We start from the raw sequence: 26,556 nt of genomic DNA on the forward strand, positions 1-26,556 counted from the left end.
CTGGCAACCACCAATCTGTTCTACATATCTGTAATTTTGTTATCTCAAGAATGTTCTGTAAATGGGGTCAGGTAGTATGTAACCTTTCGGGATTGGCTTTTTCACCCAGCAGAGCTCTTTGGAGATCCCTCCAGGTTGTTGTGTGTATGATAGTTTCTTTTTATACAGAGTGGTGTTCCATGGAATGGGTGTGCCACTGTGAGTTTAATCATTTACCACTGAAGGACATCTGGGTTGTTTCCAGGTTTTGGTGATTATCAATAAAGCTGCTACAAACATTCATGGACAGGTTTTTGTGTGAACATAGGTCTTCATTTCTTGGGGTAAATGCCCAAGAGTGTAATCCCTGGGTTGTCTTGTAGTTTCATGTTTGGTTTTTAAAGAAACTGCCAAACTGTTTTGCAGAGTGGCTGTACATTCCCCCCAATATGCGCCAGTTTCTCGACATCTTCTCTAGCATTTGGTGTTGTCACTTTCTCCTTTTAGCCATTCTCGTAGGTGTATAATCATATTGTGATTTTAATCAGCATTTCCTGAATGGCTGGTGATGTTGAATACCTTTTCTTGTGCTAATTTGCCTCTGTATACCCTCTGACACTGTGGGGATGTGGCTGGCAGGGGTGAAAGTCCCTACCTGGTGTTCTCTGGGCAACACGTGGCGGGTGCTGGAGCCTTATTGCTGCCTGTGTGGTGGGCGTGGGGGCCACAGTTGTTTCTGTTTGGCTGGAGTAGAGTGGTTATTGGCTGCTCTCCCACTGTTGATTCTGCCTTGTTAGGCTCCCCTTTCCTGGAGCCATGGCCGGAGAGGGCAGGCTTTCGGTGCGCTTTTAAATTCTTTCTGTACTCCTTGGTGTTTCTGGCTGGGCTTCTTCAGCTCCATGTTTAGGATGTCAGGGGCAAACAGAGACCCGAGAGAACTCAGTGCCTTGTCATTCCTCAGGCCCTCTTCTCTCCACCCTTCAGAGCCTTTGCATATTTTTTTATATCTAAGTCCAGGGTTTTAGCTGTTCTTAGCCAGAGGAGTAAGGAAAAGTATGTCTAACCATCTTCCCAGAATCAGAAGTCTGCTGGTTACTCTTATTATTTTTGGATCTGTGAAATCTGATGACCCAGGCTGCATGTCTGCCCTGCCTGCTCGCCCTGCTTGTGGTGGCCTTTGGCCCATCCCAGGCTCAGGGCCTCACATTGATTACTGCTAAGGTGGTTTGGCTTGGCCTGTAGTCCCAGCATGACAAAGTTTGCAGGATCTCGATCTTTTTGTCATTTAAGGTCTCGTTTACAGATGAGAGGCACATCCAAATCCGTGGTGAGGAATTGCTGGACAGGACTTTGCTGGTGAATCATGGACCGCCCTTGTCGTCGTCCCCCAGATCGTATTTCTCCACCCTCTATTTTGAGCTCTTGGGAAACCTGGTTGGAGTGGGAGGGGCAGCGGTCGGGTGACTCAGTGAGGTGTCCGTGTCATCCTTGCACTGATCCTGCAGGCCAGTATTCCTGTCAAAGAGGAAACGCAGTGCACCAGACACTGCCTGTTCCGAGTGAGCCCGGGAGAACTCTTGGCGACTGCCGGTTCCTTCCCTACATTCAGCCCCTCCATTCCTGGCATCGCTCACGTGGTAGTCTTGCCTGGAATCCAGGTGGGGACCCGCTGTTGGGTAGAGGTCAGGAGCCAGGCCTGAGCCAGCCTGCCCAGAGTCCCGGCCCCCTGCTTCGTTACTTGTGGGACTTGGGGCAAGTCACTCGGCAGGCCTCAGTTTCCTCTCCTGATACCTCCTCCATCGCGTGGTGGGGAAGCTGGGACAAGCAGACACCTGTCAACACCTAGCAGATTTCCCAGCATTGCCAAGTGCCCGGCCAGGGGAGCCGCTGCTGACGTCCTCTTGGTTGCTTCCCTGTCCTGTCCGCTCCTGTGTGTGTAACTCAAGTGTCCACCTTCTCCATCGAGACATCATATCTGTGTGTTTCCAGCATGTCTCCTTTTTCTCCTTGATTTCTCAAAGATCACGGCCCGGGGTTTAGTAACCTCCCCGGCTAATTCTTCCCAGGATATTGGAAGATATTTGTCTGACTTGGGTGTCTTAGACTCATTTAGAGTAGCTAGCATTTTCTTATATTTCCAGGAAGATCATTTCTATGAAAGGATGGGAACAAAAATTAATAAGGAAAAAATATAGAACTTAAAAAGTTCTTTTTTTGTTTTTAGCATATATTATAAACTTAAGGCTTTATTTTTAAAATAATTATAATTAATACATGCACATGGTAAAGAGCTCAAAAGGATGAAAAGGTATAAAGTAAGTTTCCCAGTCCCTCAGAGATCCCCTCCGCGAGGTGACTAAGTTACTTTTTCCTGTACACCCAGACTATTCCTGCAGTTTGTTTTGAGCACTTAACAGTATATCTTAGAGGCTGATCCCTGTGAGGGCATGAAGAGTAAGTAGCTTCAGTCTGTTGAGGGCTGTGTAGGCTCCCGATACGTGAAGGTGCCGTGATTTATGTCGCCAGCGTCCTGCCAGCCATACCTTGATCAGTATTTCAGTTGTTCCTTTTGTCTTTACAGTGAACCTTCCTGAATTACCTGGTATACACTCTGTGTCAGTGCTCATGAAGACATATTTGTAGAAGCACTATTGCTAAGATGAAGATGTATATTTTAAAGTTTGCTAGATTTCACCAAATGTTCTCTGTAGGAGTTTATTTACACCGATGTATGAGACTCAACAGAGCAGGTTATCAAACTTGTGTAGGTAAAAAATAGGTATCTTGTAATTTTTTTTTTTCCCATTTATTTATCTATGGCTGTGTTGGGTCCTCGTTCCTGTGCGAGGGCCCTCCCCAGTCGCGGCAAGTGGGGGCCACTCCTCATCGCGGCGCGCGGGCCTCTCACCATCGCGGCCTCTCTTGTTGCGGAGCACAGGCTCCAGACGCGCAGGCTCAGCAATTGTGGCTCACGGGCCCAGTTGCCCCGCGGCACGCGGGATCCTCCCAGACCAGGGCTCGAACCCGCGTCCCCCACATTGGCAGGCAGACCCTCAACCACTGCGCCACCAGGGAAGCCCGGTATCTTGTAATTTTAATTTGCATTTGTCTTATGAGTAAGGCTGGCCACTTTTCCTGTGTTTAAGATCTGTCCACTATTTTAATATAGCTCTGCCAGTCTCTCATGTTTATGTATACACTTCTGTCTTCTTTTGCCTCTCTCTTGTACATTTAGTTTTCTAAACAGACTTTATCCAAGGGTCTGGGTAGCTATGCCATTTGTCTTTTTTTTCTTTTGGTGCGGGGTGCTGTGTTGGGTCTTCGTTGCTGCACGCAGCTTCCTCTAGCTGCGGCGGGCGGGGTCTGCTCTTCGTCGCGGTGCGCGGGTTTCGCATCGCGGTGGCTTCTCTTTTTGCGGAGCACGGGCTCTAGGCGCGCGGGCTTCAGTAGCAGCATGCGGGCTCAGTAGTTGTGGCACGTGGGCCCTAAAGTGCACGGGCTTCAGTAGTTGGGGCACCTGGGCTCAGTGGTTGCGATGCGGGGGCTCTAGGGTGCGCGGGCTTCAGTAGTTGCAGCACACGGGCTCTAGAGCGCAGGCTCAGTAGTTGTGGCGCATGGGCTTAGTTGCTCTGCGGCATGTGGGATCTTCCCGGCCCAGGGCTCGAACCCGTGTCCCCTGCATTGGCAGGTGGATTCTTAACCACTGCGCCACCAGGGAAGTCCCTGCCATTTTTCTTTTGATTCAGTTACATGGTTAGTTTTATTCCAAGTTCTATATTCTTTTTACTGAAGTATAGCACACATATGGAAAAGTGTACTGATTATATCATCTACAGGTTGACGAATGTTCTGGATCAAGGGACAGAACGTTAGCAGCCTCCAGTAGCTCTCTTTTGTACCCTTCTCCCCAAAAGCAACTCCTGGAAGCAGCTAGCTTCTAACCCTATAGATTAGTTTTACTTTTTTTTTTAACTTTGTATATGCATAATGAACTTATATGAATAGTATATATATATTTTTGTGTCTGGCTTCTTTCAGCATTGTAAAACTCATCACATTGTTGCATGTAGCAGCAGGTGGTTCATTCTCATTGTTCTGCAGTATTCCATTGTACTAATACGTTATAGGTTATTTATCCACTTTACCCATGCAGGGCATTTGGGGGTTGTGTCTTGTACGGGCCCCTTAAGAGTAGTGATGCCATGAAGTCCTTGTCTGTGTCTCGACGAGAAGGAGATATGTTTGTATTTCTGTTGGGCCGATGGGTGGAATTGCTGAGCCATAGGGTGACTGTACCAAATTGCATTCCCACCAGCACCGCCTGAGAGTTCCGGTTGCTCTGCGTCGTCGCCAACGCTCCATACTGTCTTTTGACACTGAGCGCTTTTCTTAGCTCAGCCACCGTGCAAGGTGTACCACATGGGGGGTTTTAATTTCTACTTCCCAGATGACTAATCAAGTTGGGCACCTTTTCGTGTCCCTTATTGGCCACTTGTGATATAACTGTTGTGAGATAACTGTTGAAGTCTTTTGTCCGTTTTCCTGTTAGTTGGTCTGCTTCTCTTCTTACTGATTTTTAAGTTTTTCTACCTCAGGAGAATTCCAGCAAGTGTCTAAGAATTCAGATCTGTTTGTTGTGCTTCTGGCCTCCTCAGAGGATCATGTGAGAAATACTTCCAGTGTTTTCTCTGCTCTTCCACTGGGCTGTCCTTTCTGTTTCACGCATGTTCTGACTTCAGGGTGTGTGGGGTGCTTTCACTCTTGAGTTTGTGGGTTTCCACATGGCTGTCTGTCTTCTCGCCCCATCGTATTCCTCTGCTCCATCCCTTAGTACCACGTCTGCTTATTCCAGTCGTGGACCTGGCCCGCTGAATCTCTGTGCTGTCGCTGATCTGTCCTAAGTTCACGTTATTACCTTACTTTTAATTTGCATTTACCTTCTAAGTTCATTTAGTTGTGTGAACTGTTTCTTACCATACAAATTTGCTTGAAAAATATAGAGTATCTTTTAGTCTCTAAAGTCTTTTCTGTGTGAAGGCTAGGTTTTGGAGATAGTTCTAGCTTTTTTGCACCATTCCTTGGTTTCTAGGAGTTACAGTATTGGCTGCAGCCCAAACAAAGGGACACTCTTATTATTCCTTAGGGCATCTCCCCTGAATCCTGCCTTCTTCCTGCCTTGGACTCATCCAACACCTGCTTTTCTCCTGGGTCCTGTCCTGCCCGCTGTGTCTCCAAAACCAAGGGGTTCAGTAGGAAGTCCTGTCCAAGGCTTCTCTCTCAGAAACAGCCTCCCATTTCCCTTCCTCCTGAGGAGACCCTCCCAGCCTCACCTCTCCCATGAAGCTTCCCCAGGGCTGCAAGGCTCTTGAGGAGCTTGCAGGCGACCAAAGGGAGGAGGAGCCTCCAAGGGAATGGAGTGATGACCCGTCTCGTGGACAACTAAGAAATACGGATTCTGTCTCCAGGTGGCAGGGCGTGGTCGGAGAGAAGCAGAGATTGATTTTTATTTGATGGGCGTCTTCTGTGATGATTCTCATGATCGGGAGGTGGACTCCTGGCACCAGAATGGTCTCAGGGAGATGCTGTCCACATGAAGAGCCATCTTTTAGTTCCATTAAAGAGAAAATGCCCTAAGATCAGGACCCAGAGCCTGAAGTAGCACCAAGAGTAATGGTGGTGGGGTGTTTACATACGAGGCGCTGTTCTCAGCACCTTACGTGGTCCCTGCCCCACACCTCACAGCACCGCTAGGATGTGACAGCACCATTAATAGCCCCAGTTTTCAGGTGAGCAAGTGGAGGCACAGGCAGCTGCTCCAGGTTACACATCTCGCAGGGCTTCAGGCCAGGGGTGTGTTGGGCCCCCTGCTGGGTCCTGTGCACATTTGGCCCCGTTCAGTCCCGTGACAACCCTGGCAGGTGACTTCTAACAACACCTCTCCTTTTCCAGAAGGGGAACGTTTCCCAAACAGTCAGTGGCCAGGTGGGATTCTGTCTGAGGTATCTTCAAACAGGCACAAGAGTTTAAAAAAAGAAGGCTGAAAACCAGGTTCCTGGACATTCATCTGTTGGTCAAGACCTAAAATAGGATGGGCATAAAAAATCTCATTGTTCTGTTCTGTAGATATCATAGTAACTCCTAATAAATCCCTGAGTTACGCAAAATAAATGTATTATCTTTCTGTAACTGTATTTATTATGCTCATAAAAATGTTCAAGTATGAAAACTCACCCTGGAGTGAATAATAAAGAAGTGTTTGCTGAGATCTTATAGACATACAGTTGCTGATGAGAATTCCTTCCGCACCGACCCCAGGCCACTGGCGGTTGGCAGGCTGCCACGGCCTCCCCTGACCACCCGGTCCAGAGTGCCCACCAGCCCCCTTGCATACGACCCGCTTCCTGTCAGTGCCTGAAATTGTTTTGTGGTTTGTCTGTCTCTCCCCAGTGCAAGTTCTGTGTGAGTAGGAACCTTGCCTGTCATGGCCTTGGGAGCCCATGTCCAGAGCAGACACTTGGCCGGCGTCTGCTGGGAGGGTGGGGTACAGCCGCCTGCCGTGCTCTCCAGGAGTGGAAGAGCAGCTCCCGCCACCCGACCCCAGGAGGGCGCGGCTGCTCCAGGCCTCTGTGTTCCGTCTTTCCGTCTCCCCGCACCCTCTCCTAGGCTTACCTCTCTTACACCCAGCCTGATCCCTACGTGGAGTTATCGTGGTCACCCCGGTCGTGGAAGAATGAACAGCACCGTGCATTTGTGACGCAGTTCTGTTTACCCCCTTCCGTGATTAAGCTTTGTAGGTAGTTTATGGAAATCACGGAAGAGATAATCTATAAAATACTGTTTCTAAATTTTCTGAGCCAGAAACATGATCATCTAATAACTTAAGTTGGGTATTCCTAAATTGGATCTTTCTAATATAAATTAAAGCTCTAAAATGGGCAAACATCCAAAAGTTAAATAACGTATTTTATTGGTGAATCCATGAGGAAGCAGACATTTTCCTAACACTGCTGGTGGGGATGCAAGATGGTCCAAACCCCCTGGAGGGAAATTTGGCAATAGCAGCAGAATTACGTATGCATTTATTCTTTGTCAGGGCAGTTCTACTTCTAGGAATTTATTCCGAAAATACCCCAGTAAAAAAATGAAAAGATCCACGTAAAGGCTGTTCATTGTGCCGCTGTTTGAAATAGCAAAGGATTTTCAGTAACGTAGACCTTCCGTGAATAGGGACTGGTTGAACAGACTCTGGTGCTTCTATGCAGTGGGGCACCGGGCAGCCGTGGGAAGAATAAGGAATCGCGGTCTTTTGCTAAGGAGTGATGGCCAGGATGTGTGCAGCTGACCCTTGAACAGCGCAGAGGTCAGGGGCCCTGACCCTCCGTGCAGTTGGAAATCCAGGTGTGATTTATAATCGGCCCTCCTTTGCCGCGGTTCTTCCCTAGCCATGGTTCACATCTGTGGATTTAGCCAACCACGTGTCATGGAGTATTTGCCGTTGGAAAAAACCTGCAAGTAAGTGGACCCTTGCAGTTCAAACCTGTGCTGTTCCAGGGCCAACTGTGATTAAATTAAAAAAGCAGAGAGTGGACAGAAGGGTCTGTGGTATGCTACAGTTTTGAAAAGAGAGAATATGAATATATACATGTATTTGCATGTATCTTACAAATGGGAGGATAAACCATACTTCTATTTATTTATTTTTAAAGCTGCCTTTAGGGAAGGGAGGGAACTAAGATGAGGGGACACACATAAAATCAATGCCTTATTTTGTCAATTTGACTTTGGGACCATGTAGCTATTTTACAGCATTATAAAAAAAATTAGGTAAAAGGTTTTGACTTTAAAAAATTTTGATAGACATTGTCAAATTTTTCACTATAAGGTTTATACTCTGTTTCCCTCCTATGAGTACTTGAGGAGAACTCTTTTCTCTCACACCTTTTCCAACACTGGATTATCGTCTCTAAGAACTGTGCCAATCTGATAGGTGAAAAATAGTTCGCTGTTTTCATTTGTGTTCCCCAGTGATGAGAGTGATTAAGCATCTTTTCATTCCTTTATTAACCATTTTGTATTTCTTTTGTGAAATGCAAGTTCATAGCCTTTTTTTCTATTGATTTATAAAAAACTCTATATGTTATAGATATAATTTTCATTTGTTGATTATTACCAGGTTCATTTCTAGTTAAATTGTTCAGGCCTGACTTTAGTAGCTAGTTGTTGTTCCGTTGTCATACAGTAAAAGGTTTTTTTAAAAGAACATTTATGTATGATATGCTTGAAATGCACAGGAAATGCCTACAGTAACTGTGGATCAGACTTCTCTAAACTGTTCAAGTGCTAGGTGTCAGCTTATGAGCTCTTTGGAGCAATGGAAACTGTGTTTTCTTTTCCTTTAAAAAAAATTGCCAGTACTTTCCTGGTGGCGCAGTGGTTAAGAATCCGCCTGCCAGTGCAGGGGACCCGGGTTCAAGCCCTGGTCCGGGAAGATCCCACATGCCGCGGAGCAACTAAGCCTGTGCGCCACAACTACTGAGCCTGCGCTCTAGAGCCCACGAGCCACAACTACTGAGCCCATGCGCCACAACTACCAAAGCCCGCGCGCCTAGAACCCGTGCTCCACAACAAAGAGAAGCCACTGCAATGAGAAGCCCGTGCACTGCAAGGAAGAGTAGCCCCTGCTTGCTGCAACTAGAGAAAGCCCACATGCAGCAATGAAGAGCCAACGCAACAATAAATAAATGAATAAATAAATAAAATTGCCTACGGCTGATTACCGTGTCTCAGTAGTAGATAGTTGGTAAATGTCCACTTAAGTTGATTTTGGTGAATCTGTAATCTAAATTTGATTGTCTTTTTGGTTTGAGATTGTTCTTGACTTTTAATGACTTTAATGACTCATGATAACCATCTTTATGTTCTGTTCAATTGAATACCTGAATGAAACAGTACTTTTTCATGAAAAAAGAAAGTATATAGTCAAGGTAGGTTTTTAAAAAGTTTTCATAGTTGCTAGCGTTTGTCTTCTGCTCGTGGACATGTTTCATGTTTCTTGTTTCTTTCTCCAGGTCATCACTCCATGTAGGAAACTCATCCTATGTGCAGATAACAGAAAAGAGATGGAAGACTGGATCGCAGCACTGAAGACGGTCCAGAGCAGGGAGCACTTTGAGGTTAGGGGAGGAAGCCCTCCCCTCTTGTCTCCCTCCCCCTTGTATTCTGCCACCTGAATGTCCCCCATGCTGGGCCATTACGGTCTGGAGGTCACTTTCTCAGCGTGCTCCTTGCAAACTTAAGGCTTGTTGCTCATCTTTGGGCCATCGAGCAGTGACCCTGTCTGATTTCTTATTGAATCTTGTCCAAGTTACCATGTTTAGGGAGGTCAGAGGGGTGCCTCATCTTTGCCATCTCTGTTCTTTGTTTGCAGCCTACCCAGTACAGCATGGACCACTTCTCAGGGATGCACAACTGGTACGCCTGCTCCCACGCGAGGCCCACCTACTGCAATGTGTGCCGAGAGGCTCTGTCTGGGGTCACGTCCCACGGACTGTCCTGTGAAGGTACGAACGATGTGTTTCCCGCTGGGAAAGGTGGCCTGAGGTTTGACATGACAAAGCCTTAGGAATCCAGGCACAGTCACCTCAGGTCAGTCAGGCGTCGGGTGGCTTGTATGACTCCACCCCCACCCTTGTTTACTTTGCATACTCAGGAGTCTTTGATAAATTATTATTTGTAGTAACGGAACAAAGTAAAAAGAAGGGAATTGGTAGTAATGAGACACAAAGAGGAAACAAAGAGGACACAGGGAAAAAGGAGTTAAAGTATCTCTCAGCCCCTCTCTGGGTAAATGGTCCTCCAGATCTAGAGGACAGGGGCACTGGGCTTGGGCAGGAGCAGAGAGAGGTGAACCGTGGCTCCGGGCCCAGTTCCCACCTGCCGCCTGATGTCGTACAGCCTGTGAGCTTAAGAATGGTTTTTACAATTTTAAAAGGTTGAAAAATATCAAAAGAAGGCAACTGTTTTGTGATGCAGAAAATCCCGTGAAACTTAAATTTCAGTGTCCGTACGTGAGGTGTGGCCACGGCGGCCCTTGTGCTGCGGGGACAGAGCCGAATGGTTGGCCCGCGGAGCCCGAGCTGCTTTGTCTCTGGCCCTTCACAGAAAGCCTGCCGCCCCCCGGCCAGGCTGGACGCCTGGTCTCCCCGTGAGCGGTCTCTGCACGCATCCTGGTGGTTTCGTTTATGAGTAAACTAACCATATATGTTGGTTCCCAACTTTTCCAGGAGAGCAGGGCAGTTCACTCCAGACCATGGCCTCAGCTCCGAGGGTTAACGTGTTCATTCTCTCACAGTGTGTAAGTTTAAGGCCCACAAACGCTGTGCTGTGCGTGCGACCAGTAACTGCAAGTGGACCACGCTGGCCTCCATCGGGAAGGACATCATCGAGGACGAGGACGGGGTATGCCCGGGGACCCTGCACGGCCCTCCTAGCACCGGGGCGAGAGGCACCCCCGCCACCTCCCGCCTGTGCTCAGGTCTCTTTCTTGAGGAGAGTGAAGGCAGGGTTTCCTTTGGTTGGTTACGCTGGTGTCCGGGGGCCCCGAGCTCTGTCCTGTCCCTGTGAGCTGTGGACGCCGGCAGGGGAGCAGTGGGATGGACAGGGCTCTGCAGACCCCGCCCCACCCCCTCATGGAGTTCATTTTGGAGCATTTTTGCCCGAGGGTCCCCTTGGCCCGCGTGGGGGCTGTGAGGACACCCCCGGTGCATGTCTCTGTGTGGCTTGCAGATCGCCATGCCTCACCAGTGGCTGGAGGGGAACCTGCCCGTGAGCGCCAAGTGCACGGTGTGCGACAAGACCTGCGGCAGTGTGCTGCGTCTGCAGGACTGGCGCTGCCTCTGGTGCAAGGCCATGGTGAGCGAGCGCAGCCGCTGGGCAAATGCCAGATGGGCACAGGCCGGCCGGGTCCGAGAGCATGGCTCCTGCGGCGGCAGGGCTGGGGAGAGCTCTGGGGTGCGAGAGGGAGGCCGGCGCCCCCTGTGACGAGTGGGTCCATGTTCCAGGTGCACACGGCGTGTAAAGAATCCTTACTGACCAAGTGCCCGCTGGGCCTGTGCAAAGTGTCGGTCATCCCGCCCACCGCTCTCAACAGCATCGATTCCGATGGTGGGTACCACACGCTCTCCCATCTCAGCCGTTTCCTCGTGCTTCCTTCTCCAGGCCTTCTCCCCTCCCCCGCTCTGGAATTGGTTATGTCAGTGATTTTGAGATGCGGTCGGGAAGAGGTCAGGCCCAGCCACTGGGGGGAGAGGAGAGGAGGTGATGAACAGTGTCCTGGCAGCTGGGCTGCTGGGCACCTTGGACTCAAGGCCAGGACCTTACTTGAAGGTGGTGGGTCCATCGGCTGTTGAGTAGAAACCGAGTCTAAGATGCTTCTCCGTCTTTGACGTGGGCTGTCCGTCAACTAGGCTCGTCTAGTAGCTGATATTAATTACACACTCTTCCGCGTCTGCGCTCACTTGTCCAGATGGTACACGATGATGCAAGTGTTGGTAGGAACTTGGGAACCGGGGCACGTGTTTCAGGAAGTCACCTCTGCTAGACTGAGAGCAGTGTCTGACATTTAGAGTCCTGCAAAGGTGAGGTCAGACCAGATGAGGACTCACTTCCCTCTACACGGGGGATGGCGTTGTGGAAACATGTGGATTAATCTCTTGCTGGTTTCCGGGGCGTGTATGTGTAAGTTATAGGTCCCATGGGGGTGTCTACTTGGTACACGGTTGAGGGCGCCCTGATGTCTCTCATGGCTTTCAGATTTTCTTGTGTCCTTTTCCGTCCTCACACCCAGGCTTCTGGAAGGCCACGTGTCCTCCATCCTGCACGAGTCCATTGTTGGTCTTCGTCAATTCAAAAAGTGGGGATAACCAGGGTGTGAAGTTCCTCAGAAGATTCAAGCAGCTGCTGAACCCTGCCCAGGTCTTTGACCTCATGAATGGAGGACCACACCTTGGGTAGGAAGCTTGTAAAATATATCTTTCTTGGAGTTTAAAAACTGTTTGAAGAAAATGCATGCTTATTTAAAGATTCAAAGATACAGAAAATTTTAAATAGGAAATAAAAGTTACCCTTCCCAAATTCCACTGGCAGAGGTGTCCACTCTGAATGTTTCGTAGAGTTGTGTGTCCTTCCAACTTTCCAGTGCGTGTTTCAGTCGTGTGCACACACAGACTTTGAAACTAGGTGGGGGCCTAGGTTACCTGTCCTTGTGCGGTGTGCTTTTTACGGGTGTCAGCCGACAGCAGTGTGGATGTGTTCTGATGTCAGTAGTTACAGATCTGCCTCATTTTTTTGAATGGCTGCTTAGTATTGAGTAGGAAGCTTTTCTCCAGTGAGGCCAAAAGGGAGATTTTTCATTTTATAGGGCACTTGAGTTTCCTTAAGTTGCAGGTGCCGTGACGTGCAGATGTGCAAGGCCCGGTGTATCTGGCAAAGTAAGAGACCTGACGTGTGTTTTCTAGTTTTGTACAATCCAGAGGTTTGTGGACAACGTTGGCTTTTGTAACTTCTGGCATTTGAGCCAACTCCTTCCTCGTTTGGAAGCACCGGCTCTAGGTGGGAGCCCCGCGAGCCCCCTGGCTCGTGAGGGAGGCGGAGCAGGATGTTTGCAGTGGGCAGTGCCCGCGGAGCCTGCTCTCTCGAGCGTGTGTGCTCCTGGGAGGCTCCCGGGAGCGTGCTGGTTTTGGAGCTGGTGCTCCTGTGACCTGAGCCTGGGTCTGGTTGGAGAGACCTGCTGTTGGAGAAGGGTCACCGGCGGCAGCTCTCGAGCCTCTTTCCTTGGTGGCAGCACCCCCTTCCCTGGAGGGACCCTGGAGGTACCCTGCGGGGACGCACCAGACAGGCGCAGGCCGCTGCTCCCCGAGGCGCCAGGGATGTTGGAGGAATGCCCCGAAGGGGTGTTGGGCGGGGCGGGCCGCACAGTAGGACCGCGGAATGAGCACGTGTTCATTTGGAGAAGCATGCAAGCCCCACAGCTCGTGGTAGGCGTTAAGGACGAGACAGGACGACTCAGGCGCAGACCCGCAGAGGTGCGGTGCGCTTGGCTTAGACAGGTCCCGTTTCTGGGAAGCGGCCTTGCTCTCACACTGTTCCTAAGAAAACTTAAGAGATACGGCTTCGTTTTCCTGATTCCTGGCCTTGACGTGTCCCCTCTTCTGCAGAGAGCGGGAGGCCTGAGGGAGGTCAGTGTTCTTAAAGGACACGTGTGGCTGCCACTCGCCCAGCCTGAAGGTCAGGTGCAGCCTCGCCCCTCTGTTACGGCCCGAGTTCCCTGTCACCTGCTCCTGTTTGTTGTCTGAGGCCCCCCCCCCCCCCCCCCGCTCGGACTGTGCTGGATGCAAAGCCCGGCCAAGGGGGCACCCTGCCTGCCGGGGACGGGCACGGACGGACAGCCGAGGCCCAAGACAGGCCATCTGTCTCGTTGGCAGCGTGCTGTGCAGGTTCTTTGGGAACCAGGAGAAGGGGCTTATGAGTCAGACGGGGGTCTCAGTTTCCCCTCCGAGCTAGCGTTTGAGGAGAGTTCGTGGCAATGGGGAGGGAGGCAGGGAGCCCGCTAGGCAGAGGGGGGGCTGTGTGCAGAGGTGCGGACACATGGTGGCAGCTCCTGGCCAGGGAGGCCCTTGGGGGCCGCTGAGAGGTTTGAACCTCTCCTGGGAGCAAGCGGCCCCTTCCAAAGCCGGACACCCGACGACACTGGTTTTGGGAAGATGAGGCTGGTAGCACGAATTGGAGGCATCTTGAAGGAGACGGGAGGCAGGTAGGAGGCTCCTGGAGGGGTTACAAGAGTGGACGACGGGGCCTGCCCGGTAACTGGGTTGGTGGTGGCGCTGCCTTTCTCTGAGGAAGGAAACGTCGGTCGAGGAGGCGCCCGTGCGACACCGAGTGGCACGTTCTGGTAGACAAGGGCAGGTGTTGTCCTTCAGGAGAGCCGAGGGATCATCGTCAGGGTCATTCAGGGTCATCAGCATCTGTGTCGTCCCTGAAGCCAAGACGCGGATAAGGCCACCCAGGAAGTGGCTGGGGAGTGAACGGAAGGCTGCAGGGTGTCCTGGGAGGGACACTGCGAGGGAGGGGCAGGGTGACCAAGAGGAGCACAGGGGAGCTGGAGTCACGAGGGGAGCGGGGTGGTCACCTGAGCGGGCGGAGTGGCCCAGAGGACAGGAACAGCGTGGGCAGGATCCTGCAGCCCGGGGCTCCTGAAGACGCGTGTGAGGCTGGCCGCGTGTGGGGGTGGTGGGCGGGCCGGGGGCTGAGGGGTGCTGGCCTTTGCTCTCAGGCTCCTGGCGGCCCCCAGTGGGCGGAGCCTGAGCACGGCCGGCTCTGGCCTCCAAGAGGCTTTTTTGCGGGAGGGGCCGCAGGGTCGGCCTTGAGGAGCATAGATGGGGTCCCCCAGCCCCAGGCTGACTGGCCGTCAGCTATCTGTCCCTTAGAATGGGCCTCATTTCATTGACGTTCTGTTTTCTCTGCAGCCTACGCTTGTTCCAGAAGTTTGATACGTTCCGGATTCTGGTTTGTGGTGGAGATGGCAGTGTTGGTTGGGTCCTCTCTGAAATCGACAGCCTCAACCTTCACAAACAGGTACCTGGGTGTGGAGGGGCCGGCCCCATGGGAGAGCGATGCCACCGTTACAGAGAGGCTGTGTCATCTCGGGGGGCGCTCCTTGTCCCCTTGGGGTGGTCTTGGAGGGAAGAGCAGGTAGCTTGATGGCGTCATGGGCCCAGGGACCCAACAGAAAGAACACTTCCATCCCCGCAGGTCCCAGGCACGGGCAGATCTGGGTGCGGCTCCTTATTGGGTAGTGATGTCGTCTACTGCCTGATGCCTCCTGCTGGTGAGCAGGGCTCAGAAGTATACTTGAACTTCAGGTCAGAGTAGGGTTGTTTTTTAAGTATTGATTTATTTTCTGCTCCAGCTCCCTCACACCCCGGCCCCCAATAATTAACCACTGCTAACATTTCAGTGACTATCCTTCAGACCTCTGTCTATCAAAATGTATATAGTACAGTGTGCAATGCAGTTTTCATTTAAATGGACTCATGGTACCCTTACAGTATATTGTGTAGTGTCAGTTTTTAATCAACACATTGTGGGCACCTCTCGATCCATCAGTTTAAATGGAGGCCTGTGTGATGGTTTTCCACTGGTCAGGGCTGCGCCAGCCCTGGATTTAGCTCATCTCCCCCCATTGATGGACACTCAGATTGCTTCATAATGACAGTGCTGGTGAAAACCATGTATACAATGTCCCAATTATGTTCTCTTTTGAAGAGCACCCAAATTTAAATTTTGGTAATATTGCCAGACTGCTCTCCAGTTTATATTCCTAATGCTCATAAAACTGTCTTTTCGCATATGCTGTCCATTGTACATCTTAAGGCTTTTGCCCAACTTAGTAGACAAAAAATGGTATGTTTCATTTTTATTTCTTTAATATTGGTGAAGTCAAGCATATCCTTAATTAACTATGAATTTTTAAATGAATCGTCTGTTCATGTTTTTTTTTTAACCTAATATTCTATTGGGGTATTTACCTTTTTAAAAATTGATTTCTAAGGATTATTGTTATATTAGGGATGTAAACTCGTTGCCCATAGTTTTCCTCATTTGTCACTTGTCCTTCAACACGTTGGTGGTCTTTGTAGGCGGGGTGGACCTTTTGCGGTCAGCGTCTAGCTCCTGGAATGACGTTGGAGAGGGGACGGCGGGTGTGCAAGTAACTGCTCACCTCTAGGGAGGCCAGTTGCTCGGGAAAGAGAGCACTGCCCCCTAGTGGTGAAGTTAGAGCAGTACACTTAGGTCCAATTTTAGGTTTTGTTCACTTCCAGGATTGTTACCAAGTTCGTTACCACAAGTCAGGAAGACAGGTTTTCATGCATTCAGCTGAGTTCAGGGAGCATTCATTTCCTTTGGCTTCTCTGTGGCCCGTGATCCTACCCGACATCCAAGCCGGAGATCTGACAATAGTTCTTGAGCCTTCCCTCACCCTCACTCCTCGGCTCCGGTTAACCTGCCACCCTGGAGTGTCCAGCACAGCAGTGTGTGCTGCTGAGCACATCTGGCTGGCCCCGGGCTCCATCTGTCCACTCCTCGAGGGGGCCTTCCCCTCGGGCTGTTCTGCTCACGCACCTCCTTGAGCCCCTCGGGCCGCGCCGGTCCCCGCTGGTCCCCGCCTCCCCAAGGACCTTCCTTGGGGCGGCTCTGCTCCTGCACCCTTGCTGAGCGCTCCCCGGTGGCTCCTTGGCTTAGGAGAAGGTCCCGACTCAGAGTGAGGCCCCAGTTTGGCTCCTTCTTCCTCCTCTGCTTCTCTGACTGCTCTCTCCTCACTGCCCTCCCCGTCTGAGCTCTGACTTGGCGGGGGGGTCATCTCTCCCAGAACGCCTCTGTCCCTTCACCGTGCTGCCTGCTCCTTTCCTTTAAGGCTCCCGGAAGCTGGCGCCGGGTCCCTTCCCCCCAGTGCTGGGGCTTCCTTGTCCTTACCTGCTCTGTCCAGCTTGCTGCCCCTGGCAGGGTGGAGGGCCTCCCTCAGTGGCCACGGCAGGTGACCATGGGCTGTGCCGTGCTTAGGGGGGACCAGGGACCCTCCCCCACCCTGCGTGTCGGGCTCGGAGGTCAAAGGCTCTTGGGCAGCTGGTGTCTGGGGAGCTTCCTAAGCACTGAACTGGCGAGGTGGGGTTTCCACAGGGGGCTCTGGGTGGGAATTCCAGGTGGAGGGCGGGGCCTGAGCAGTGCAGGGGGTCTCTGGGGAGTGACAGGCGGAGGGGTGCAGGCCGAGTGCCAGGGTGTGTTCCAGTTTGACGGCCAGACTGGAGGTCCTGGCGCCTGTCTTGATGGGACTTAAAGCCGTGGAAGGTGCTGTGAGGGGAGGGAAGGTGTTAGGTGCTGTAGAGGGCGGAGAAGCAGGCGGAGGGGAGTCATATAGACTGATTCTTCAGGGTTCGGATACTCAGCAGTCAGCACTGTGGCCATAGCTGTGAAGGTGGGTATGTAGATCAGGGAGGTTTTAGAGGATTGATTGTCAGATGTGGCAGCAGGTGAGAAGCAGGCCTGTGGGTGGGAGAGGAATTTTCTGTCGGATTAGAGAGACATCTGTCCTGCCTAGTGGCTCTGGCCGGAACGCGAGCACCACAGCGGGTGAGATCAGACGTCACACCTTGTAGGTGAAAAGGAGGGTGTTTGACGCCGTGTCTTCCCCCCGTGTCTCAGTGTCAGCTGGGAGTGCTGCCCCTCGGCACAGGGAATGACCTGGCTCGCGTGTTAGGCTGGGGCTCGGCCTGTGACGACGACACCCAGCTCCCACAGATCTTGGAGAAGCTGGAAAGAGCCAGCACCAAGATGCTGGACAGGTGAGTGGACCGCACGAGTCCCCTTGACTAGGTGTTCTCAACCCAGGGTCCCTGGAAACCATAGGCCCTCTGCAGTTACTTGTAAAAATTCGGCCTGAGCAGGAATCCTTGTTTCTGGTGGGCTTTATCTGGCGATCAGATTATGAAAGAGCTGACGAGCAGAACAGGTTGGCACTGTGCCCTCGCGTGGTCAGGTCTCACCAGCCAGGCCCAATCCTCTGGGCCGTTAGAGAAGGTGGCCCTGTCCCCTTTGGCCTTTGCAGCCTCGTCTGATACCTGTCAGCAGAGTCTTGCAATAAGGAAGACTTATTGCACAGTTGAGCAATCCCGTGTTCCCAGAAGAATCTTAAGTTGTGGACAACTCTCCTCTGTGTGTTTAGAAATAACTTGGGCGTTCTTCTCGAGCAAGCTGCTCTTAGTGCCGAGCTCACGTATGAAAGCCCCTGACCACAGCCTGTGGGACTTGGTATTGCTGAAACGCTCGTATTCTCTCTTAGGCTCCTGCGCTGCAACGAGCAGGTGTGATCTTGAACCCTCTCCAGCTGCCTCTACCGTTTCTTCTCTATTGAAGGGAGGCCTACGTGCCTTTGGAGGCTGTGAAATGCTCAGCCCCCGCGGGAGAGCTGGCTGCTGGCTGAGTGATTTTAGCTCTGAAGAGGGGAAGCCCATTTTCCCAGAAGCAGCATTATGGGATGCCTTTCACCTCCTTCAGTGGAGCTGCAGTGTCCAACGGGTTGTGACATTTGTTCTCAGCTAAGTGAGGAGCCAGGTTAGGGACACGGGAGTCAAGATAAAGGCTTACAAATGAAGTTAGGGTTGTCATAAGATCAAGCCCCCAGGCCACGAGTCGGGGAGGTGGGAGAGGCACAGGGGCTGCCTGAGGGCTTGAGCCGACCTGCTGAGAGCTCCTTTGTGTGTGCAGGTGGAGCGTCATGGCCTACGAGACCAAACTCCCCCGGCCGGCCTCCTCTTCCACTGTCACCGAAGACTTGAGTGAGGGCTCCGAGGTATTTCCAGTTGCCCTACCGCGTGCTCACACTGTCCTCCTCACCACTTTGGGGCCCTCCCTCCACCTCAGGCGTCCTCCCCTAGGTTAGACCCGCGCAGGTGCAGGGCCAACCGAGGCGGAGCTGCGGCCTGTGGACTCTGCCCCACAGGATTGGTGGTCGTCTGGGGGCTTCCTGGGGTGTCGCCAGATGTGGGGTCCTCTGTGACGATGGTCCCCTAGGACTTGCCGCCCCCCTGCTGCCAGTGCCCCTGCCCAGCCCAGGCTCCCACTCTGGGTACGCCTCCTCCACGTCCCACCCTTGCAGTTGGTCTGTGCTAGTTCAGTGTTCAGCTCTTCTTTTCACCTTACGGTGGTTTTTGTGATCGGTGGTTCCCTCAGGGCCCAGACTGGCGTAGTGCTGGGCGCCCAGCTGTGCTCACCCCACTGGGCGAGCTGGCTGCTGGCTGAGCAGGAGAGAGGGCTCTGCCAGGGCCCGTCTGCCCCTCAGGAGGGTCAAGGGCAGCAGCTGGCAAACTACAGCCCCCCAGGCCACACCTGCCTGGGCTGCCGTGACCTGGCCTGTGAGCAGAGAATGGTTTGCGTGTTTTAAGAGAGGGAGCGTACGTACGTATACAAAGCCTAAATATTTACTCTCCAGCCAGTAGTAAAGTTGGCCGACCCTGGGCCAAGGCCTAAAGAGAGGGCTCGTCCCACAGGGTGAGCGACCCCAGTTCCGCAGGCAGGGGTGAGCGGGGAAGGGGGTGATTCGTATCGAGAGGTGGAGAGGGGCCCGGGCCGAGTTCCAGCCGGGCAGAGAAATGCGAGTGGAGCCTCAGCTGAGGACCCTGCCTGCCGCCTGTGCTGCTGAGGAGGACGCGGGATTCAGGACTCCAGCCCAGCGCAGGCTGGCGGTGTTGAATCTCCGACGAAAGCAGCACGAGCCATTCACGAGGTTTTATCACCGTGTTCTTTTGAAGCTTTTGAAATCTGTCAGATTAGCGTGAAGTGAGCTGGGGCTGGCTGGCAGGGTGGTGGGGGTGCGTGGAGCTCACCGGGCTCCGTCGTGGGGCTGACAGTCGCCCGCCCTGTTTGGGGCAATGGCAGGTGCAGCAGATCCTCTTCTATGAAGACTCGGTCGCGGCCCATCTCTCTAAGATCCTGACCTCCGACCAGCACTCGGTGGTGATCTCATCGGCCAAGTGAGTGCCCGGCGGCCTCGCGGGAGCCAGGGTCCCAGCCGGGACTGTCTCTCTAGAAGCCTCTTCCCGCGTTCCCCCCACAGAGTGCTCTGCGAGACCGTGAAGGACTTCGTGGCTCGGGTGGGGAAGGCCTACGAGAAGACCACCGAGAGCTCGGAGGAGTCGGAGGTCATGGCCAAGAAGGTGCGTCCTGGGCGCCTGGGGTGGGTGTCGGGGCGGAGCCGCAGCCCCTCCACTCCCTCCTCTGTTCCCCGCCCAGTGCTCTGTCCTGAAAGAGAAGCTGGATTCTCTCCTCAAGACCCTGGATGATGAGTCCCAGGCCTCGTCCTCTCTGCCCACGCCGCCCCCCACCATCGCCGAGGAGGTGGAAGACGGGGAGGGGGCGGGCAGCAGCTGTGGCTCCGGCTCCCGCGGGGACCGCGCCGTGGGGTCGGCCTGCCCAGCCCGGCCGCAGATATTCCGTCCTCGGGAGCAGCTCATGCTGAGAGCCAACAGCCTGAAGAAGGCGATTCGCCAGATCATAGAGCACACAGAGAAAGGTAGCCGGGCTCTGGATGCCACGGGGCTTTCTGCAGGCCAGCACCGGGTGCTCCCAGTTTCCCCCCGAACATGGCGTGAGACCCAGAGGGACCCACCATGTAGGCCAGAGCCACTCTGGACCGCCTGACGCAGGCCAGCGCCTCCTTCCTCAGGGCTTGTGCCCGATGGAAAGACACTGAGTGGACGGCAGAGCCGAGAGGGCGCCCCCAGCTGGTGGAAGGGTGCCTCGCGCGGGCACACGTGGGGAGTGTGTTGGGGGACCCACTCCCTGGAAGCGTCCTCACCTGCGGCAGCGCTGCCAGACCTTGGGCGCAGCCTGGCCTTGTTCGCTTAGAGGTGGGACTGTCCCCAGGGGCGGGGGGTCCGAGGAGAGCCTCGGTGCTGAGATCTGAGGTGCTCTGAGGACACCCGCGGAGGACGGCCCCGTGCCCAGCAGGGAGGCGGGCCCGGGCCAGAGGTGGGGGACGAGGCTGTAGGACGATATGACGGACGGAGAGGTGAGGATGGGGTCGGAGGCTTGGTGAGCCGGGGCGGTGCTCAGAGATGGGGGGACACCTGACCGCAGGAGCGCGGGCGGCTGCTCTCCGCCCCCCATTCTGCCAGCGCATGGGCGGGTGGGCGCGTGGACGGGTCTGCTGGGAGTCTCTTTCTGCCTCAGGTCTGACTTATGATGCCAGAACCCCCGCCCAGCCGCCCGCCCCCACCAGCCCCCAGCTCAGGGTCCCACCCCCGTGCGTCCTGTTGAGCATCCGCAGGTGTCTGGGGGAGCGGGTGTCCCGCAGGGGAGGCGCCTTCCCCCGGGTCTAACTCGGGGTGTGCCTGCGGTGCTGGGCAACGCTGATGATTGAAGGGGACGGGGTGGGGGGAGTCCACCGGCTGTGGGAACGTGAGGGGGGCCCGGGGCCAGCGGGCGCTCAGCCCCCAGGGGCCCTGCCTCTGCCTGGGGCGCCCCCCAACCCCGCCGCTGCCTGTCGGGGGGTTTCCGGGGTGCCGCTCAGCACCCCTTATGCAAACCGGGACGTAAGGGGATGGGGGCTGAGTGCTGTCCACTCCAGAACAGGCGGGGCTCAGCAGCACGCTGAGGGTGGGGACCCCCAAACCCAGGGTGGAGAGGGGCTCCAGGGGTCCCCCCGCTCTGGAGGTGCTTGTGGATGGGCTGCTTCTAGAGCCTTCCTTGTGACCTCCAAACTGGCCGCAGGGCTGTAGCTGTCCGGCTGGGGGGCGGGTGGGGGGCGGGATGGGGCCTGGGGTGGTGGGTTGGTTTGTAACAGTTGTGCGTTACAACTGTGTACAGTCACTTTTCTCACTGGTAGCATTTTTGCCCACTACCATCCTTTCTTTCTTCCCCTCCTTAATTTTGCTTCTGCCTCTTTTGTTGGCAAACATGACTTCAGCCTTTCACTCCTGACATGTGATATTTCAGTTTCTCTGGGGTTTGTCAGAGGGCCTGGGGACCACGCCTGAACTCGGGTTAAAGGAGAAGAAAACTTCCAATAAAAAGATGTAAAACTACTCTCTATCTCTGGCTGGGCCCAGCCTGTCGCGCCCTGGCCGCGGTGGGGCAGCCTGTGACGATTTATTTCAGTTTTTGCAGGACATTTAGGTATTGAAAGATAGGGGGAAAAAAAAAAGAGCATAAAAAGAAAAAAAAAGTGTGATTTTGAAACTGAAAAGAACACTTAAAGTTTACATTTTATAACATTATATGCAGATTGTATTTAAACTTCAGAAATATTTAAGATAATTGTGACCCTGTAAAGCTGATGAAATATTAAAACAAGACAAAATACTTTTGACTTTTAACAGAAAAAAAAAAAAAAAAAGGGTGGGGGGAGCGTCTGCGCTGTGGTGTCCAAGGCAGGCGCTGGCTGCAGTGGTCGAGGGGCCCGGGGCCTGGACAGGTCATCAGCCCTGGTGTCCAGGGTGCCACTGCTGACTGTCCTTAGTCGGCCTGGGGGAGAGAGGCACCCTGCATAGGATTAAAGGCTCGCCCAGTCCATGGCTCCCTTTTCCTAGCCTCTGTTTGCTAAGCTTTGAAGAGAACGCTGTAAAACCACAGTGACCTGTGAACTTCGTTACCTCCACCCTCACCCAGACCCTGAGATTCTCCCCAGCAAGTTTTCTTCTGTCTTCTCTCTCAGAACCTTCAGAAACCATCTCATACCTTTTCCGCTCTCATCAGACCCTTTTCTCTCTGAGCAGCTCGACCTGCTGCTTCTTACAGTGAGAAGAGTGAGGTCGTGACCTGCCCCTGCGCCCTGGCGGGTGCACTGTTCCCTCCGGGCTGCGCGCGCTCCCGCCCGTTACTCCCCTCCCCTCCGTCTCTCCCAGCCCTCGGCCCTCCTCCCCAGCCTGCTGGCATGAGCGTCCGGGTGCCCTGTGTGCCGGGGCCGGGGAGAAAGTGGGACGGGTCGGAGCTTCGGGTCTCAGCCTTCAGCTGAGACGACGTTTGAAGGGAGATGAGTGAGATGAGGAGGGGGTCCGCGTGCAGTGGGAGCCCCGCCAGCCCGGTGGTGCCTGCGGGGTAATGTCCCTGTGCTCAGCCGCAAATACCCTTGCCTTGCACAGCTGTGGACGAGCAGAACGCCCAGACCCAAGAGCAGGAGGGGTTCATCTTAGGTCTCTCCGAGTCGGAGGAGAAGAAGGACCTGAAATCGGACGACAGAGCGTGCCACGGCGAGGGCCACGGCGCTGCCAAGGGCAGGAGCCTCCGCAGAGGTACAGCGGCCCTGGTGACCCGCGGTGCCGCCCTCAGGCCTTTTTGTCTGCGATGCTCAGCAGCTTGCCTTGGGAAGCTTAAGGGTGCTTTCTCATGGCTTCTGTGGCCACTTGGAAGTGTAAAAAGTCTCAAACACGCGACCTGTTTCACATACCACCTGCTGTGTGCGGTTTGCCTGGTGCAGGCCTGGCAGGACCCTGGGCAGGGAGGGGCCTTGCTGCTGGGGACGGTACTTCCCTCCGAACCTCCCTGCGCGCCCAGACCCGGCGGGGCTCAGGGCCAGTGGGCCCTCCCTGCGCACCCGGCGTCCTCACCCAGGGCCTGGGGCTTCCTGGCTGCAGCCGGCCACATGCCACGTTTGCTCCAGGTGGTTAGGGACCACCCAGCTGTACGGGCCACCGCCTGGGGACCCCTAGCCCTCCTGGAACAGCCCCAACTCTGCGCAGCCCCCTCGCTCGTGGCCTTTACGAGCCCCCGGGAGATCCTGCCCCAGAGTTTCCTCCACCACGTTCCTGTGCAGGACTCCCCTCTGCCCGTGCAGACCCCGCGGCCTGACTGCGTTTGCAGGCCGCCCCTCCCCCTCCCCTCCCCTCCCCTCCCCTCCCCGGCCTCGTCACCGCGCCCCGGCCCCTCAGGGGCCTGTGTCTCTTTGGCGGGCATCCGAGCCCGTTCTCCCCTGCGTCCCCTTGCCTGCTTCCCCTCCTTGCTCCCTGCCTCGTTCCTCGTCTTGCACACTCTGCCGTGGCTGGTGGTGCTTGTCTTGCACACTCCGCCGTGGCCAGTGGTGCTTGTAACCACTCCTCACTTCCCTCGGCCCCTCCTCCGCCTGCTCGTTTCTCTGATGAACGCTGCCAGTAGCTCAGTCGCGTTCTATTTTCTGTTCTGTTTTCATAGTGTCCAAATCCCCGTGTGAAAAGCTGATAAGCAAAGGAAGCTTGTCCCTGGGCGGTTCTGCCTCTCTTCCTTTGCAGTCAGGAAACCGGGACAGCCTGCCAGCACTGAACACGAAGATCCTGTTCCCGAGTGAGTGTTCCCCCGGGTGGGCCGGGGTCGCTGGCACCACACAGAGGCCTGTGTGTCTGGGGGAGGGGCCCAGGCAGGGCGCTAAGCTTTCCAGCTCAGCGACCAGCTGTCGCTCTGCCTGGCAATAGTCTGAGGGGTTAATGAGACCGGGCCCCTGTCTTCCAAGAGTTCATAGGTCCATGGGAAAGATAGGCAGAATTTCAGAGTCATAGCACGGTATGAAAAGTGCCCTTGTTTATTACAAAAAGCAGACGGCATTCAAATCGTCGCCCTGGGGTCCCAGGAAGATGTCACTGAGGAGGTGATACTCGAGCTGGGTGCTGATAGGTACATAGGAGTTGGGCTGAGCGAAAAGGGCAGGGCCGGCAGGTCGTGATGGGGAGCCGGCAGATCACCCCTTTGTTTCCAGCGTGATTGCAGAAGGAGCACAGCTGGCCACCAGGAAAGTCAGGCCCAGTCCCCTTGCCTTGCCTTCATTTTGCCCAGGATCATGTCAAGGCAGCTCCTATTGTTTCTTCCCTCAGGGGAAGTCATGATAGCACTTTGTGTCTGCAGTAGGAAGGAATGGTACGAGGGGTCGAAATTGCTGATAAGACTCCCTTAACCAGCTTCGTGAGGCAGCTTCGTGAGGCCTCCAGGGCAAGCTAGAGCACACGCTGCCCCTGTAAGTGATTTGGCAATTTCTAGGTGAATCTCAATTGAATAGAAAGAAAACTGCAGAAGCTCTAGGGAAAAGAGGCTGAGACAGATTTGGTTAATAAGCAGCAAAGACTTTACTGGAAGGGATGGATTGGCAGAATGTTCAAAAGCAGGGCTCCATCTCAGCCTTACTATTTATAATTTAAATTTTTAAAATTGGTTCAGGTATCTTGAGGGTTCTGGTCACCTGGAGGGTTCCTTGATGTTTAACTTTTTCTCATGAATTTAGCCTTATAAAGTTGTATGACTAGAGCCTATAATTAGTTGTAGTAGGGATCATTTTGGTGGAGTTTCTTAAATTTAGTGAGAACTATCTTTGTAAACTCTTTTCTGATGTGTCTCATAGGTGTTGGTTACCACCCGGTGTTTATTTCTGTTCTGTGAATATGGATTTATGATAGTGATTTTTGCCCTGAGACTATTAATTGTCAAAGTTTGGACATTTTTACGCAGTGTTTTAGAAACATCTTATTATGATAACCTTCTGAAGAGCATGTGGACCATCAGCCTCAAAGACACGACGACCTCTTCATTTGGGAGCTCCCAGGCAGTGCTGTCTATTGTTTTCTCCCTTACAGATGTTCGCGCTGGGATGTCTGGTTCCTTGCCTGGAGGTTCAGTCATCAGTCGATTATTAATTAATGCCGATCCCTTTAACTCCGAACCAGAAAACCTGTGAGTATGGGGTAAACCAAGGGGGCATGTTGTTAGCTGAATGCTGGAGTGTAGAAAACTGGCTTGGAATTAACTAGAGAAATTCGTGAGCAGCTGCCTGGGCGATGCTTTTCCAGCTGGTGTTGGCTGATAAGGAAAACCTAGAAGGTGTGAGGCTTCCAGGGCAGAGGGTGGGTTGGGAATGTCTGGGAAGGGAGGCGGCCGTCCTGGCGCGTGCCTGACCTTCTGGGGCCTCGGCAGGCTTGGAGACTCTGTGCCCGTGTCCTCGGTCGTCCTCCCCGCGGTCCTTGCTGGCCCCGCGTTGGCGCCGCCTCCTGACCGCCTGCCTTCTGGCGGGTCTGCCGCTCCCGTTAGTGTAGCTCCCGGGCTGGAATCGCCTCCTCGCCGTCCCTGGGGAGATGCTGCCCTGGGCTTGGACCCTGGGGAGCGAAGTCCCGACGCTGCTCTGCACGCCTTGTGCCGCGTCCACTGCCCCGCGTCAGAGGCGGTGCGGGCTTTCGCGCAGCTTGTTCTCGTGTGTGTAGAGACCGTTGCGGGGACAAATGGTATTTTGAAAGCCCAGCCTTCTAGATTTCCCTTTCTGCTGGCTGATAGCAAGTTCTGGGCAGCTAGTGGCTAGCAGCAGTTGGCTAAAAGTTGTCTGCCATGTGTGGACCGTGTGTCCGGCGTGGTGGCGAGAGTCACAGTGAGGAGCGTGCGGCGCAGAGACTCTGGCTTTCGGGAAGCAGAGCTGCAAGCCTGCACAGTGGCGGCCACTTTTCCTGCAGGGTGGCCTGGGTTCCCACACCTGCTCCAGTGCTGGCCCGCGTCCTTGTCCCCAGCCTGACACCACCCTCCTGTCTGCTCCTCGCGCCAGGGCCTGTCGGGGGCTCTGGTCCTGACCCTTCCTGAGTTGTTCTCCCCAACAAGGCCAGAGCTGTAGCCTTCCATGAGCAGCGCCCACAGAGGCCTCCAGAACTAGATGTGCTGTCTCTTTCCGTCACCCGAGGTCCCCGCATTTCCACACCTGGCAGCGAGGGCTGTGGTCTCTTCCTTCAGGGAGAGCCTTCTCCTTCCCCTGGGGAGACACAAGCTGCTCTCCTCTCCTCCCTCCCCAGCGTGGTGTGCCGAGCCTCGCTCACGGGGGTGAGGAGCCGGAAGGAGTCTTACCCGCAGTGGACCTGGGACGTGGGGCTGGGCTGGACATTTTCAAATTGGGGACTTTGCTTTGATTGGGTCTAGGGACACTTGAGGGATGTTTTGGGATCCAGGGTGTAAGCACATGTGAGCATATGTGCTACGGATGTCATCAGGTTTGACATTGCTGATAGGAACGTGAGGTGGTGCAGCCACTTTTAA

General features: G+C 54.0%; 1 protein-coding gene across 3 annotated transcripts in view; it reads left to right on the top strand.

Annotated features, from left to right (window-relative positions):
* DGKD (diacylglycerol kinase delta) overlaps positions 1 to 26,556 on the top strand; it is a 108,550-nt gene that overhangs the window by 63,744 nt on the left and 18,250 nt on the right. For 2 of the 3 annotated variants that reach the window (XM_059928960.1, XM_059928962.1), the window contains exons 4-18: positions 9,048 to 9,152; positions 9,407 to 9,539; positions 10,331 to 10,437; positions 10,765 to 10,890; positions 11,040 to 11,142; positions 11,825 to 11,987; positions 14,502 to 14,610; positions 17,236 to 17,375; positions 18,298 to 18,382; positions 19,468 to 19,562; positions 19,619 to 19,745; positions 19,822 to 20,101; positions 22,671 to 22,820; positions 23,716 to 23,844; positions 25,122 to 25,218. In XM_059928960.1, coding sequence (XP_059784943.1) covers positions 9,048 to 9,152; positions 9,407 to 9,539; positions 10,331 to 10,437; positions 10,765 to 10,890; positions 11,040 to 11,142; positions 11,825 to 11,987; positions 14,502 to 14,610; positions 17,236 to 17,375; positions 18,298 to 18,382; positions 19,468 to 19,562; positions 19,619 to 19,745; positions 19,822 to 20,101; positions 22,671 to 22,820; positions 23,716 to 23,844; positions 25,122 to 25,218 — 1,949 coding nt within the window. The remainder of the gene's footprint in view (positions 1 to 9,047; positions 9,153 to 9,406; positions 9,540 to 10,330; positions 10,438 to 10,764; positions 10,891 to 11,039; positions 11,143 to 11,824; positions 11,988 to 14,501; positions 14,611 to 17,235; positions 17,376 to 18,297; positions 18,383 to 19,467; positions 19,563 to 19,618; positions 19,746 to 19,821; positions 20,102 to 22,670; positions 22,821 to 23,715; positions 23,845 to 25,121; positions 25,219 to 26,556) is intronic. The other variant, XM_059928961.1, reaches the window with a different exon arrangement.

This window comes from Balaenoptera ricei, chromosome 7 (assembly GCF_028023285.1).
Source record: "Balaenoptera ricei isolate mBalRic1 chromosome 7, mBalRic1.hap2, whole genome shotgun sequence".
Lineage (NCBI taxonomy): Eukaryota > Metazoa > Chordata > Mammalia > Artiodactyla > Balaenopteridae > Balaenoptera > Balaenoptera ricei.